Source organism: Macadamia integrifolia, chromosome 3 (assembly GCF_013358625.1).
Source record: "Macadamia integrifolia cultivar HAES 741 chromosome 3, SCU_Mint_v3, whole genome shotgun sequence".
Taxonomy (NCBI): Eukaryota; Viridiplantae; Streptophyta; class Magnoliopsida; order Proteales; family Proteaceae; genus Macadamia; species Macadamia integrifolia.
In genome coordinates, this window is record NC_056559.1 from 21,962,844 (window position 1) to 21,979,526 (window position 16,683).

General features: G+C 36.2%; 2 protein-coding genes across 2 annotated transcripts in view; one reads left to right on the forward strand and one right to left on the reverse strand.

Moving 5' to 3' along the window:
* The window catches only part of LOC122074867 (L-arabinokinase-like), a 73,401-nt gene extending 64,499 nt beyond the window's left edge, over nt 1–8,902 (forward strand). The window contains exons 20-28 of the mRNA XM_042639845.1: nt 991–1,078; nt 2,567–2,610; nt 2,694–2,789; nt 2,873–2,949; nt 3,296–3,514; nt 3,830–3,995; nt 5,660–5,731; nt 5,956–6,159; nt 8,500–8,902. Coding sequence (XP_042495779.1) covers nt 991–1,078; nt 2,567–2,610; nt 2,694–2,789; nt 2,873–2,949; nt 3,296–3,514; nt 3,830–3,995; nt 5,660–5,731; nt 5,956–6,159; nt 8,500–8,622 — 1,089 coding nt within the window. The 3' untranslated portion in view covers nt 8,623–8,902. The remainder of the gene's footprint in view (nt 1–990; nt 1,079–2,566; nt 2,611–2,693; nt 2,790–2,872; nt 2,950–3,295; nt 3,515–3,829; nt 3,996–5,659; nt 5,732–5,955; nt 6,160–8,499) is intronic.
* A 4,372-nt stretch (nt 8,903–13,274) lies between these two features.
* On the reverse strand, nt 13,275–15,382 carry LOC122073119 (amino acid transporter ANT1-like). Its single transcript, XM_042637647.1, has one exon. The coding sequence runs from the start codon at nt 14,847–14,849 to the stop codon at nt 13,572–13,574; it is 1,278 nt and encodes a 425-aa protein (XP_042493581.1). The 5' UTR covers nt 14,850–15,382; the 3' UTR covers nt 13,275–13,571.
* Between the last annotated feature and the right edge of the window lie 1,301 nt (nt 15,383–16,683).

Below are 16,683 nucleotides of genomic sequence, written 5' to 3' on the forward strand. Positions count from 1 at the left end.
TTTCAGACCCTTAATATTCTCACTCTCATTTTTCAGCAGGATTTCCTAGTCCAACTTTTATGCAGGAAATGGCTTGTTTATTGCTTATCTTATCATTTTATTTTTTGATAGTTAGGCTCCATGGAGAGTTGAACTCATGACCTCTTAATTATGAGGTGTTGGTCATTGCCAACTGAGCTACCCCTTGGGGTTCATTTCTAATTTTATTTCAAACAGAAGGGAACTTAATTTGCAACTTCACAGAAGTGTGTCACCATATACCTAAATTAGATGATTATTGGTGATTTCTACATGTATACCATGTATGTTTAAAATTGTAATACATTGCACATACAAAGAAACTTTTATTTACTCAAGCAGAATTCCAATCATTTTATTGCAAGAAGCCATAAATCCACTCCGAAAGATCTACCACCATCAATATTTGCTAACTCCTTAGCTGTGCATGCGGCATGCCCGCTATAGTGAATGGGTCCAATGCCCATGCACACTTTTTGGGCTACAGTAGGCCGGGTAATGAATCTAAATGGTCTAGAAATGTGACAATGAGGAAGGAAATGAATATGCTTTAAACAGAACCAAAATCTCAAAAACCAGATTAGTTTTAAAAATCACAAAAACCAGATAAGTTTTATCTTTCAAAGTAACTGCAACAAAAGGTGATGGAAATATTCTGTAGAATACATTAAAATTCATGGCCATGTTGTTACACAAGATTCATTATCTCTCCTTATTTTGTGCTTTCTGATAGTAATGTAAAAGTTTATCCAGAAGTGTATATTTATACCATTGCAATGCAATAATGGCCAAAGTCCTGCTAGCTCTTCGATGCAAATGTTTTAAAATTTCTATTGATCTTCTATTGGCATTTCTAACTTGTACTCCTGATCATGATTGTTCACAATTGATTCAACCATAAGAACAGTTATCAGTTATATCTACAGGCCATTAATATGTCCACATCTCTGATGTCATCCTTCAAACTCCCAGGTTTCTTCTGCAGTTCCAGAAGGCAAAGGTGTATCTTCTTCTGCGTCAGTGGAGGTTGCTAGCATGTCTGCATTAGCTGCTGCTCATGGTTACTATGCTCTTCTACTTCATGATCAATTCAATTTTATTTTGTCATTATCATTTCCCCAGAGCTAGAATAAAATTGTTTCCTGTAAAACTATTTTTTGGTTCTTAATCCAAGTATTTTTATGAGAAACAGTGTTGTGGTTGTGGAAACCATTAACCAAAAAAAAAAAAAAATCAACAATCAAACCTAATCATATCTGTTTTACCTTAATTATGACATACATGTATGCGTTTATATATGTATGCTCTTATGTACTTATGCCTAAACATATTCCTAGTAATATGTGCATGTAACTATTGAAAAATATAAATATAATTGATATTTAAAATACATGCATTCTTAGAATCGGAGAACATTAGACTGAAAAAATTAACTAATACTGACTAAACCAAAATATAGAGAACTGCACTTCTCCAACTAGTGTGATTAAGAATTCAAGTATGATAACTAATTCTAGAATGAAAATTTATATTGTCAACTTCCAACACTGATTTGTGAACCCAACTTCTCATAATTCTAGTTGAGTGAACCTATTAGTTTTACTCTTGGGATGTGTTAACATGGAATGTAAATAAATTATCTAATTGGATTTGGAAATGATTATTATATTAAATAAATTAATGGAACAGAGATTTATCCATTAATTTATTCCATGAATTATTTATGGTATCTTGCATATAATCATTCTAGATATCGGTTGTTTAGTATAGATGTCAAATCAAGTGATACATCCATCTAGATGTTGTAGAATAATCCATCATGTGTTTAGTATGGATTTTCTATGATTATTCGTCTTGTGATTGTGAATGAATTCAATTCGAAAGGTGTCCTGCATGGACAACACTGCTTCTGATACAGAATGTGTTTTTGTGATTTTTCTAGCCTTGCTGATTGGATTTTCTTATTTAGAAATTCTTTCTGCTTTATTGTACCACGATTCATTGTTCCATGTTCCAATAAATAATTTGTTTGAAATCCATCCAAGAATCAGAGTGCCTCCACCTATATTGTTTACCATAAGTACCCATATTAGTTTGGTCCATGGGTTGGACTGGAAATGGAAATTATTTATTCTAAACTTCAAGAGAGAGAGATTATGGATTCCATGCCAATAATATTAAAATTCTTGAAATCTAATGGAGAATAATCAATCTAAGATCCACAAGAGAACAACATTATGAGATTTAACACCACTTTTGAAAGTCTGCCATGTGTATGAAAATTTGTTAGATGATGAAAGTGGTGCATTTAGAGACTTTGCCTTGTGACAGCTGTCATGTTACCCTAGCAGATAGCATAGTGAGGAAGTTTCATCAGATGAGGTGCCTACAGAGACTATCATGTTTAATGGGCTGGTTGCTAAAACATATGCCATTCATATCAAATTTTATTTGCAGACTAAAAGCAATTTTGAAATCTAAGACATTTATTTGCTTGTGTTGTGCTTCAGAGAAAATTACTGAATCTGTAGCTCCTTTTTATCTGCAGGATTGAACATCAACCCGAGAGATCTTGCATTGCTTTGTCAAAAGGCAAGAACATATGCACAATTCTTGGCAAGTTAAAAAAAAAAAGATGGGCATCCGATTTCTGAGCACACTCTATTATTTTACAGGTGGAGAATCATGTTGTTGGTGCCCCTTGTGGTGTAATGGATCAGATGACATCAGCATGTGGTGAAGCCAACAGACTTCTTGCAATGATCTGCCAGGTATGCTCTGTAAGTCATAACCCTTATTTTCTCTCTTTCTAGGGGTACAACATCAACATCAAATTGTTCTTGTATTCATGCAGCCTGCTGAAGTAATAGGCCTTGTTGACATTCCTCCTCATGTACGATTTTGGGGCATTGATTCTGGAATAAGACACAGGTGTCAACTCTTATTATGCTCTCTCTTCAAATGCACTCAAATTTATGATTTAGTCTAACCTGCTAGAAGTAGTTTCTGACAACTGGGGGAAGAATTGAGAAAATTTTGGGGTTTTGGATGACTTTTTTTGAATTGGGTTCCTTGCAATGATTTGTATAATGACACCATTACGGTTATGATTGTAATACTTCCATTGAGATCATGCATGTTTACATTATGATTTGCAATTTCCAGTTATGTTTTCCAAAAAGACGGAATTTGAAACATTTTGCCAGAGATTATGCAATTCTTTTGTGTATACCTTCTTTTGTTCCATCACTAATTATTAGATTTGAATCATTCACAGTGTTGGCGGGACAGACTATGGATCTGTGAGGATTGGTGCCTTTATGGGTCGAAAAATGATAAAGTCTATGGCATCTTCATTGCTGTCCCCTTCATCGTCAACTGATTATTCTCACCAGCTAGTAGATAGTAATGGGATTGATGAATTTGAAGAGGGTGGTGTTGAACTTGTTGAAGCTGAAGCTTCATTGGATTACTTGTGTAACCTTCCGCCTCATAGGTAAGGTCTTTTCTTATTTGACGATGTCTTGTATTTGTTATAGTTTTTAAGATTAGTGAACATCACTCATGTAGTCATGTATGGTGTTCATAATAGTTTATAAAGGTTATAACTGTGACTTCTTGCTCAATTTAAACAATTTTCAGTAAACACGGGTCATTAGAGAAATCACGGATGTAGCAACATTTCTTGGCATTAACGATAAACTGAAGTGGTGTTTTTGATTTGTTGTGGTATTATTTATGTTAATGAGGTTTTTCTTCCACCTCCCCTTCCCCCCTTCTCCTTTTTTGTTTTCTATATTTTGGACCACAGATATGAATCTGTCTATGCAAGGAGGCTTCCTGAGTCGATGCTTGGTGAGACATTCCTTCAGAAATACAACGATCACAATGACTCAGTCACAGTAATTGATCAATGGCGCAGTTATGGAGTGAAAGCGCCAGCTCAACATCCTATCTATGAAAATTTCCGTGTCAAGGTTGGTTCACAGCATAGTTGTTGTGGTTCTATATTTTCATATTCTTGTTGTAAATTTTAACCCATAAGTTACTGCCTGGTACTTGATATATTTGGTGTGAATGCTAAAATCTCGACACAGTTGTCCTAAGAATTACTTTAAAAATTTTAATTATGTACTTAATTGTTCTATTTGTGGTTATCATTATGATAATCCTAGTTATAAAGCATAAATTCATGGACATGCAGATTGCCATTACAAAAAGTTGAAGGACCTAAAGACACAATAAAGATTGAATCCTATTTAGGATTCCTGATTGTGTCCTGAGTTAATGGGTTAGAAGCATCCCTCATACTTAACACCCCCATGATTTCATTCCTTATGCCGCTTAATGCAGTACCCAAAACCCTACTTCCCAAATTAAAATTTAGGGTTAACTAGGCTGTAAATAGTCCCAGTATATAAATGTAAAATAAAGGATTGTAGGAACTGAAATAGGAAGATGAGATTAAATATATGTAATAATAAACCAGAAATTAATTCGGAGAAGAATTATGAAGAAATGAGATGACATGTTATCACAAGGAGAAGAAATGAGATAACATGTAATCAAAAGGAGAAGAAATAGATCAGGGAAGAGAATAGTGGGAGAAGAATTGACTGGCAGGGACTAACAGAAGACAGAATAACAATTTCAAATATATTTATTTAAACTGTAACTGACCTGTTTACAGAACTCGAGAATTGCTGAGATGAGATCTGGTCCTAACAGCAGCTTGCAATGGTACAAGGAAAAAAGTTAGGAGGCAACAAGGTGCAGTGAAGAAAGTAAGAGAGAGAAGAGATCAATCGGAGAGGGGAAGGGTTGAAAAACAGCAGTACACAGACACTCAAAACTCTTTGAAGAGAAATATTCTATTCATTCAAAGTTGATGGGGTCACATTCATATAAATAGGACTCCAAAACATGAAAATGGAAACTAGAAAAGCCTAGAAATCTTACTTGCTAAGCCGGAATTTCCTAAAATTAGAAACTACTAGCTAATTATTTACCTTACTATAGATTAGATGTGGACCCCATGACTTACTGCTACTAAAATTAAAATATAAAAGTTGCAGAATTGTAAATAACTGAAAGACCCATCTAATTTAACTACCATTTTGGAACCTTATATTATATGGGCCTAAAAATTGAGCCTATAGGCCTTGACTTCGGACTGGACATCCTTGGCTTTGGCTTCCACAATCTATCATAATTACCCAGCCATTCCCTGCATCACCGCCCCTCAAGATTTATGACACATTTACACTTGTTTTATATGGATTTTATCACTTTGATGCCCCCCCCTGTTTTTTTTGGGGAAACGGAAGGGGGGTGTAGTTATGATGCTGTTTAAGTTATGGTAAATGAGGAAAGAGGTAGAAAATGTGAGGTAGAAAATGTGTTGTTAAAAAATACTTTCCACCAAGAATAACTGGTGCGGAATAGAAGAGAAATTAGTGTTTATTCTTGACACATGGTTCAGCTAAAAAAGCATAAAGTGACCAAAATATATTGCAATCTGTGTGGAAGCTGTGTAAATAGATTTAGTATCTGAATCTGTCTTCTGCATGGACCAGAAGTGATGTCGGCTATCCTTATTTATGACTCACTATTTCTTCTCATTATGTGTTTCTTGACACAGGCCTTTAAATCGCTTCTAACGGCTCAAAGTTCACAAGAGCAACTTACCTCCCTTGGAGAACTCATGTATCAGGTGTTTAAGATCATTGTGATGTTGTGAACTTTCAATTTCCCCTGATAGAAGGACCAAATTCTGGATTCTTGTATGCACACTTTATAATGAAACCAAGTTTCTTTTTATTTTCCGGATTAATAAAAAATATATCTTATATTCATCGAAAGAAAAGAAATGACTAATTTGTCTTGTGGATGAATGAAATATTTTACTCATTCAATTTGTATATCCATATATTGCAGTGCCATTACAGCTATAGTGCTTGTGGACTGGGTACTGATGGAACAGATAGGCTAGTACAACTAGTACAGGAAATGCAGCACAGTAAAATATCCAAATCTGAAAATGGAACCTTGTTTGGGGCAAAGATCACTGGTGGAGGCTCGGGTGGAACGGTTTGTGTTATTGGAAGGAACTGCCTGCGGAGCAGTGAACAAATTTTTGAGGTAAACATTTTATTTATATTATGAATGCAATGAATTAGAAAACTTTTTTTTTTTGGGGGGGGGGATTTCATGGTTGGCTCTTTTAGTTGCTATAAGGCTTAGCCAGAAATATTTTTGGTGTAATGAGAAGTAGAGCCCTTTCTAGGGAAAAAGAAAAACCTACCTATCAATGGTCATCTCCTCTAGTGTATGAACAACTGTTGTTTAGGAGTAAACGGGGTTGTGGGAGAGCAATGCAAGTGTCGTGCTGCTAGGTGAAGCAGTGGAGTACTGCACCCTAGATGGTGAAGCTGAGTAGCATGGGGCACATGGAATCCCGTGTGAATCAGCAAGGACCGCCTTGCAAGTCTAAGTACTCCTGGGTGACCAATAGCGAAGCAGACAGATTGAAGGAGACTTGCAGGCCTCGGATTTAAAATCTCAATGAAGGACTAAACCTAGTAGCTACTCTTGCCTGGTGGGGTTGAGGGACAATCTCTCTTTTACTCTTATCAAAAACCATCAACCCGACATATTTTCTCATTGACGGTCTTTTTAGCATACACAAAAAGTGCTGTATGAGTCTCCAAGTGGATTCCTACAAATTTCCATATAAATGGCCATAGCATGGCTTTCCTCTGTAGCTGGAAGCTCATGAACCAGACTGACCAAGGATTGCAGCAGCTTCAATGCGTAATGGGATGCTGAAGAAGGTCCAGATAATGGCAGCAACCCTACTCTCCCTCATCCCTCCCCCTCTCCCCACCCCCAGGAAAAAACTTCTCAAATAATGGCAGCAATTCAACATTTACATGGGCCCCACTTTTTTCCTTTACGATGATGGAGGTTCCTGGGACTTAATTTCTCTTTAGAAGAGTTTTCAGTTACTTGCTAGCTTTTAATGGCAAGCCTTCATAGTTTCTCTGAATTTGTTGGCATTCTTTAACTGTTACTAGTTGAAGTTTTTTGGCACTGAAAAGCCCAGGGGCAATTTTATTAAGTCTCATTGGGAAAAAGGGTAATTACAATCTTAAGAAGATCTTCATGGAAAGAAGTCTTCCAACTACCCATATGAGGTAGTTCAAAGCCCAATTTAGAAAATATCATGGGCACATTAATGTAGACTAGGTTAGGGGTCTAACCAAGTCTCAACTGCAGGAACTTTTAAACTAAGAACAACCGATAACAGCAACACAAATTAAATCAGATTAAATTTCAGATCTGGAAACCAAGTCTGCCGAGTTCATAAATCAAGGATTCTGAGACCAGGATAGGACTAAGCTAAAGAGAGTAGCTAGGGTACAGAAAATTAAGTCCAAAAGGTCACTCAACACACATAACCATACTTCAGATAATCAGAGGTAAGCAGACCAATCAACCGATCTCTGTTTCACGTCTAAAAACAGAATCGTTAGCACTACAGCACAGAATATGGTGATTTCGAATATCATGCAGACCACTGATCAGAATAGTCTCCTGTGTGGATCGAGTTATGTCCCAGGTGAGGGGAATCTCTGGTCAAAATTTCAGACCAAACGGACAAGGGAATAGGCCTGGACAGAATCTGAGAATCCTTCACAGAACTTTCTCTATCGCTGGGCAGAACTGATAAAAAAATTGTTTTAAATACCTGTAATCGTAGACCAGCAATATAACTATAACTACTTGAATACCTTAGAAAAGATAAAAAGAATACTTGAAGAAGAATAAAACACTTGTAGCAGATCCTCCCGAGCTTTCCACTGCAAGGAGTCGAATGGATTCCACTGTGATCAAACACACAGCAGTCCCAGCATAAACATAGCAGCAACTTCTTTTTTTCATTCATAAAATCGTTCGGGGCTTAATGGGATCCCTCTCCTTTATTTATAATAATGATGGGTGATTATAAGAAATAGAAACTACCTTTAGTTTCCAAAAACTGAAATAAGAAACTAAATAAACACAAGACCTTTAGTTACTAAAATTAAAAATAGAAACTAGAAAATAAGAAATTAGAAACTAACTAGGTACTGAAATTAGAAACTAATTAGTTATTGAAATTAGAAACTAAATAACCCCATCTAAAAAGGAAACTAATGAAAATAGGAAACGACTAGTAATCCCGTACTCAATCTCAGAGTTCTTCTTTTAGAACCATAAAAGTGGCCCAATACACTCCAAACCACATGGACTGAAGGCCCAACACATATACAACCCAACCCTAGGTTCCTAATAAAACAAGTCTATTGTGGTTATTAATCCGCATCACACATATATTGAGTGATTCAATTACTAGTTCAAGTTCAATATGGCCTCAATTAAGGGACTCTCTTCTAGTAATTTAAGGTGCTGACTTTTTTTTTTCTTCTAATCTTTCAGATTCAGCAAAGATACAAAAATGCTACAGGCTATATGCCATTTCTTTTTGAGGGCTCTTCACCAGGTGCTGGAAAATTTGGGTACCTGAAAATCCGCCGTAGATTTTCTCCTGACGAAAGCTAAGATGTGAGATTTATTAACAAGAGTATTAGTAGTCCTAATTATTGAGGTTATTCATCCAAAAGGAAAATATATATCTGTAATTTTATTTTAATTACTAGGTAGTTATCTTTTTATTTTTCCCTTATCCCTTGGTAATAACGGTTTCTCTTCTAGGCAGTTGGTAACTGCTTCTAGGAATCATTACTCAATTGTACCCACTCCCTGGAATTTCTTGGAAGTGCTACTATATATACCATATTGACTAAATAAGATCAGAATATACACCTATTTATTTAGTATATCTTTTCGATTTTTATGCCATTGATGTATGGAATTCACCACATTCATGCTCTGTTTTCAGCAAGGATTGTTGTGCCTATTCAACATCTGTGGAAATACCATGTTCAAAGGAAACATGTTGATGCAAATCAAACAATTTTCCTTTGTCTACTTAATGCTGTGCTAATTCCGAATCAGTAAAATCCAGTGAGAGATCAGCTTGCAACAAGATCTGAGGAAAATGGACAAAACCAGATTCTAGAGAACTTCTCAATGCAGTAAAGACAGAACAGAGGCTAAACAGATTTTAAGAGAACTTCTCAATGCAGTATGGAGTATATAAAGAACAGATAGGCTAGATATTTAGGCTAATTTCTCTGTTGGTTAAGTTCAACCATTGTTGGCAAACTAGGTTTGACTAGGAAAACTAGGCCAAATTTGGTCAAAAGATTAGAAACCTGGTCAAGAGTCATGGAGACTCGTCCTGTCTTAAAAAATGATAAGACTAGGATCAAATCATACCAAGTCATTCAAGACTCGTTTGTTTTGCCCAAGTCACAACAAAATGGCCGATTCTTGTCAAAAGTTTGAATATTTTGAAGTATAATATACTAATGATGTTAAATGTTCAATGACCAAAGTCTTCTTTATTGAATCTAGTCACTATTGGGTGTATACACCTAAATTTTAATTAAAAAAACATGATTCGTAACCATGACATCTCCGAGTTGGATCTTATCTTTTTCATCCATGAGACAATGAATGATGAGCTTCATAAAAAAAGAAATCAATGAAGTATCCTACTGTCAGTAGAAAATTGAATACCCAGGGAAATAACAGATTTGATTGGCAAGTTTTAAGATTTTAAACAAGAAATCAATGACGATATGTAATTAGAGATTCAGGCAGGCAAATGAAATCAGAAACTTGAAAACAGAATCAGACCTAGAAATTTCAAACTTAATGAAGTTGAAAAGAACTAGGATTATAGAATTTGATTGGATTTTGGTGGGCTTAAAACTGAACTGAAACTAAAATATGAAAGGAAAAAAAAAAATAGAAAAGATATGATCAGGAACCAGCCCCTGATCTATTAAGGTTGGAATCACCACAAGTACCCCTATATTGGAATCACAACCAAGGGTTTCTGAAATTCATCAGCAGGGATCCTAATAAGTTACCTGCCTTCTGAATCACCACAGAACAAAGGCTGAAGCCAAATTTATTACTCGTATTAAGCATAAAACTCCTCCATCCAGTCTTAATTGACAAAACTCTGCTCAAAATAAAAATGAAACAATTTAAACAAGGTTAGACTAGCCTTGCATGATAAAACTTCTGTTTCTGGGCCATTTTTTTATTGGAAAATAAAACATCATTCAAAGAAGAAAAGAGGGAAAGGCAGTTAAAACAAGGTTACAAAGAGAATCAGTTATAGCTCTACAAGCTATCTGGTGAGCAAAAGCTATCCTGCTACGACATTGTTTTGATCATATTAAAAAAATTTCTAACTTCTGAGACATGACTTAAGGCCAAGCAAAAGGGTAAACAGCTCCCATGGCCAGCATCCCTGTTATGTAAGAAAAAGTGGTAGATTATTCACAATCAATCCAGATTGTGATGTCTGTGACTCCTAATTTCCATATTTATTGAACACCCTCGAGAGTTCCTTTGATTTCTAACTCTTGTGCACTCCCTGCAAAATTAGAGTTAAAGTGAGGCATACATATAGGAACCTTGAATATAAAGCACGGCTGCGTAGCCAGCCCTGAAATTTTCTTTCACAGAACTGCCATCATTAATAATGGTAAATAATGTGCATGAAGTGAAACCCAAGTTATCAGACCAAGGTGAGGGTGAGGGTGAGGGTCTTACAAGGTAGTGTGTGGTTGTTTCCGGGCCATGTTTCTATTTCAGAAACGACTTTTGCCTCTTCTGTCTCTGGCCAAATTTCTGGATAATAAAACAATTTCTATCTCTGGGCTGGTAAAGAAACAGAAATGCGTTTGTTATGCGCAATAATTTCTGTTTCTCAGACTTCTATAAATTTACAAAATCGTCAATGAATACCCAAAAATTTGGTAAGCTGTGGTGGGGTTTGAAGTTGCAGTGGATGCGCTGTTTTATTTTTAACATGAAATTACTGTTTTGCCAATCAAATTTACCTTGTGCTCTAATAAATGTGTGCTATATAGAAATTTGGACTGTTGGGCGTCTTATCCTCCCTACACTTCTTCAGATATATCATGCAGGAGGCCCAAGATCGTACCAGATTTCTCTTTGTGGGATAATGGACGTGCATTATTTTTTCTTTTTAGCTTTTTTGACTGAATAGGTTTCTGATGTCAATGCCGAAGGTGAATCTTTAGATTAAAATTGTTTTGTGTCTTGGCCTTTGCTGATGGTTTGAATATATCTTAGAAACTTTTTTGTCCCGGTTTATTCCTTGGAACAAAAAGGTGAACCGACGGTAACAAACAAAAAAACAGAGAAAAAAAGTGTTATCATGCAAGACCTTAGAGATCTATTGTAATCTAACTAAAACACTAAATAAAAAATAAAATAAAGAAATATTATTTTAACTAGACTGACTAATAAATCGAATTTATTCATTCTTCCTATATTTTAGGCTCATTAAAGTAGTATGCTATAAAAAAAAAACCCCATTGGATCAAAGGTATGATACATATGTAACCCAACCCAAGACTCATTTACACTAGAATAAGGCCACATTTTGATTTATCGACCTCACTACTGTAACAATTTGATATGGTTGATGTTTATGAATGATGACCAACTTGAGAGTAAATGAGTTGAACTGTAAAAACATTCACCAAGGGATAAAAGGGGGTTAACAACAGAGGGCAAGGAACACATAAGGTGAAGGCAAGATTTGATCCCAGTTCTTGGCTATGACAATGCCAAAACTTGCCAGCTGAATTTCTCTTTATCAAAGCGACAAAAAACAAAACACAGGTTATGAGCATTCTTGAAGGTCATGTTGATACAATTCATGTAGTTGGGGATATCTAAGCATAATTAAGAAATTTTAGGTGATTCCTTTGTTTTGCATCCTTCATTTTTAACTTAATGAAGCTTATAAATCCTTATCTTCTTCAAGGGAAAACTCATATTTTCTTGTACATTCGCTTTTGGTCGCATCTTCCAGTAGATTCCCTATTTCTCACTTTTCTATTAGTGATTTCCGTGTTGTATTTAATGTCTTTATAGAATAAAAGGAGTTTCAAAATGCCTCTTTTATGGTTTACCTCATATTGTCTTCCAAAAATATTGAACCTAAGACCTTCCCGATATCGGAGGATGATTTGCATAACCCAAATTGCACCGTATAAGACATCTACAGTCTTTAGGAGAGGACCGGTGGCATGACTCAGCTTCACTCTCTCTCCTAACAACTACAAGTTTTTTTGTTGCAATAAACGAGTTCATGTTTGTTCATGAAGTCTTCCTATGCTGCAGTGACTAAGTTTGTAGCCATTCAATCAAGACAAGTCTTTCACATTATATTGGTCTAATTACAAAGATTCATAAGGATGTAGAGTTGAGAGCATAGAATCAACATAATGGCTACAAAGTTCTCCAACCCTTGTTCTTGAAATGGTGAACTTAAAGATCATTATGACTTCGACAAAATAAAATTCTTCAATGACTATTACAAGAAATGGAAGAAAATGATCGAGTTCGGTTTAGACAAACTTGCTACCTCTTTTGCTTTGACTGAAACAATTCTTACTGAGAGTAGTGATCCTACTCAAAGTGCCAAGAGGGAAAGCATGGATATGAGTAGATTACCAAAGTAAATTTGAACTCATTACTAATGTTTATCCTCCTTATGAGTATGCTGACTCAACATGGGTTGCTTTAGAGAAGAAAAATGCATTAGAAGATGCTGCCAGTATGAAATATGCAGTAGCCAATTTTCTTGAATTTGTTATGAAAGACGACAAGAAGATTTCTTCATAAATTGGTGAGTTTGAAGTCATGGTAGTCAAATTAGCTAAAGAAGGCATGATCTTACCAGTTGATTTTGCATCTGGTCCTCTTATAGAGAAATTGTTGAGATACCTGAGTGATTTTAAACTCAAAATGAAACATAAAAGAAAGGAATAGATACTTGATCAGATTATTATAGAGAAATTGCCTGCTCATTGCCCAACTTCTGATGCTGACTACACTACTATGTCACAGACACTGCCAATACTGCCACTACCAAAATGCCAATATGTCAAACAATATACTTATTCCCCTCCCTATTCTTATAAAGATGCAAAAATAGAATTTAAGTGTGCTTCAAACACTTCAAATTCTAACAGAATTAAATAATCATTAAACAACCTAATCAATTTAAACACTAACACTAATTAAACTAATTCTAGATAAACCCCAAAACTTGTTATTGAATAAAATTACAATAATGCCCTTTGAAATTTAAAAAAGTTACAAGAAAGCCGCAACTAAATACAAGACTCTAATTACCATGTATGAGCCTTAATTGGACCTAAACTTAAGGCCATTAAAGAATGAACTAGACTTCATGGTTATTGGTTTCAAAAGTCTATGCTGCTTACAAGAGAAACATGCAACTCCGATTTTTCTTTGAACTTCCCAATGCGTTCTAGTCTACAAGAGCGATGAAAGATACATGATTCAATACTACCAGAAGTAATCTTTTAAGAACCTGTAGAGTTTCTCTTGGCTACAACATTGTAAGTACCATAAGCAGCAAAAGCCAACCCACAAGCCAAGATGCAGTAATCCAAACCCCTCTGCCACAAACGCAGAGAATCCCCAAAGAAGATGAGATGAAACAATGCCGGCAAGAAGAAGGAGAGCAGTGCGCATAACGTGCTCCCCACCAATGACACAAACACACCAAAACTAGGGACCTTCGAAGCTAGCATCACTGCCACCAACACCACAAGGGCTCTGCTTATATACACCAAATACATCTCTGTTGCTCCTCCTCTGCCTGAATTGTAATGGCAAAGTTTCTGAAACCACTCACTTTGTTTCAGCTTTTCCTCTATGATCTCATTGATAGGGTGCAACATGATTGGGAATGTGAAAGTCAGTCCCAAACATAGCCCAACCTTGACAGCCGCAGCAGACCAATCATTTGGAAGATTGAGGGTTATAATGTCTCTGGTTTGATCTCCATAAGCCAAATAACCAAATAACCCAAACAACACATAGACAAGCGTTATCCCTAAGAAAGCCATTCCAAGCACCCATGGAAATCTCTTCCTTTCTCTCATAGACCTCTCCAAAGCCAATGTCATACCAACACCCTCAAAACAAAACACAGCAACGCCCCCGGCGAATGGAAACGCTGCAAAGCTTGTAATCATTTTCCTCTCAGAAAATCCGTCGAACAGTTGGAGGTCTTGCTTCATAACAACCGCCATTGCCAGTATATTACATATATCAGCGAAGATACTAAAAGGGGCGAGAGCAGAGAGGGAACGAATCCAAGAGAGAGTAATTTCGATTGGGACAAGAAGGAATATAATCGAAGAGAAGCTGAGGTTGTGGGTTCTGAATATAGATGACAAATTCTGACCTATGAAGACAAGATAAGCTACAGCACCTCCGAATTGCGAGACTACTATGAGGGATTCGGTGAAGTACCGACCTGATCTTCCGAATGCTTTGTAACCCAGATACCCATATGTCTGAATTTCATCGCATTCATCACCAGATGATGATGAGGTAGAAGCTAATCTACTCCTGCAATGAACTACGAGAAGCATACAGTAATAAGTGGAGATGCCTGCGATGGTTACTCCTAGAGCTCCTGCGAGGCAACCTGCAACCTTGAAAGCATAAGGGAGGCCTAAGGCGCCTGTGCCGATGATGGCAACTATGATGTTTCCAAACGTTTGAGCCCACGAAGAGGTCCCTGCAGCAGAATTTCCAAGAAGAGGAACCTCTCCTGCTTCCTTCGCCATCACTGACAGAGACCCAAGTTGAGATTCGGCACTGCAAACGTGAATTGAAATTGAAACCCAATTAATAACAAAAGCTAACACAGCTCAGTAACCCATCGAAATCCGAAAAGGGTTGAACTGTTTCCATGATTGGTCTTCATTTTGCCCTTCAAAATCTGAAAAGGGTTGAACTGTTTCCATGAATGGTCTTCAATTTGTGCTTTGATTGATCGACACATCAGAAAGCAAAGATACGAGGCGACATTTCCGCAAGGGTCTCTGTTCTGTACTCTGTTGGTGATCGTGACAAGTTTTGGCAGTCAATGAGATTCGAAGATTCGCAGATTCGATCCAGGGCAGCGTCTTTTGGCCTGTATCAAATTTGTCTCCCAATTTTCCAATACAAATCAGTTCTCTAACTAACGAATGGTGATCTGTAGCAGCACGGAGGACGCGGATAGTTAACCGGCCTCATTGTCGGGCAGGCCCTGGTTTCGGTTTGAGAATGGCGATCACCTGGTCGTATCGATCGTACACGCTTTAACCCTTATCCCATTTTCTGTCATTATATGAGGTTATCCCATTTTCTGTCATTATATGAGTAAAGAGGGGTATATTTAGAAGTAAAAAAGGACGACGGTTTAATGTTTACAGATACGATTAGATAATTTTATAAGCGTTTCAATCTCGGTTTTGTTGGGTTGAGAAAAAGGGACAAAAACCAAACTATTAGACTTCGTTTGATTGCAATGGGAATTTAAAAGGAAAGGAAGTAAAATTTTCATACTTTAAAAATTATTTATAATCATTATCCCATATGATTTTATAAACTATTTAATTTTTTTAACCATATTTAGTAATGACATATTTTATAAGTAATTTTTATTTTACACATTATAGCAAAGGGTTTTAGATGCAAAACAAAGTGAAATTTTATAACCAAATATGGAATTATTTGAAGTCAATGTTAAAATCACATGAGTAATGATTACATATATTTCTTTTTTAAGTATGAAAATTTCAATTTCCTTCATTTCCTTTTAATTCCCCTTACAATCAAACATAGCCTAAAGAACGAAAGATTACGATATGGAATGAAATTGATTCAACCAATACGGTTGGGAATGAGAAACCAAATCCATTGAGGCCCTGTTTGTTTGCTGGACAAAAAAGGGTAGGAAAAGATAGAAAGAGAGATTTCAATCGATATGGTATGATTTACCACTGATTTTCCTCAAAAAATGGATTTTAGGACTTTTTTTCAACCTGGCCCATACCATTCAACCGTTATGGTGTCAGCCACGTATCAAGATCATAGATCATTATGGATTTTCTATATTAGGCATTTTGATACCGATACTTAGAACCATCTCTCTCAATCCTTCCAAAGTTCCCCTTTTCCTTGATTCTATTTGTGTTCTTGAGCTTATCTCCATGGCCATCTTCATCTAACCTTTTTTATTTTTTTGTCTTGTTTTTTTTTCCCCCTTAAGATCAGCAAGAATATATTAAAGAATGAAAGAGAAATAGGCCAAAGCCATACAAAAGAATGAACAAAACTAAGCTCTCTAATCCACTTTCGGCATTGCCATCAGCAGAAAAGAGAGCCAAGACAGAGAAAATCAAAAAACTTCAAAAAGTCTAGATTATAAAAATCGAAATCTCGGTTTCCCAACTGCATCCCATTCTATATCATCGTGTGAGCACCGTGCTTTCCCTTGCTATACCGATGAGGATTTATTAGCCGCCGCATGTCTCGCTAGTTTATCTGCAACAACATTCACTTCTCTAAAACAATAACGAATTTTCCACTGAATGATGTTCAAGTAGCCTAAGAGATTAATCCATTTTTGAG

Bases quoted from the DNA above. Each gene is read 5' to 3' on its own strand.
- LOC122073119 (XM_042637647.1), bottom strand. From the start codon at position 14,849: ATGGCGAAGGAAGCAGGAGAGGTTCCTCTTCTTGGAAATTCTGCTGCA.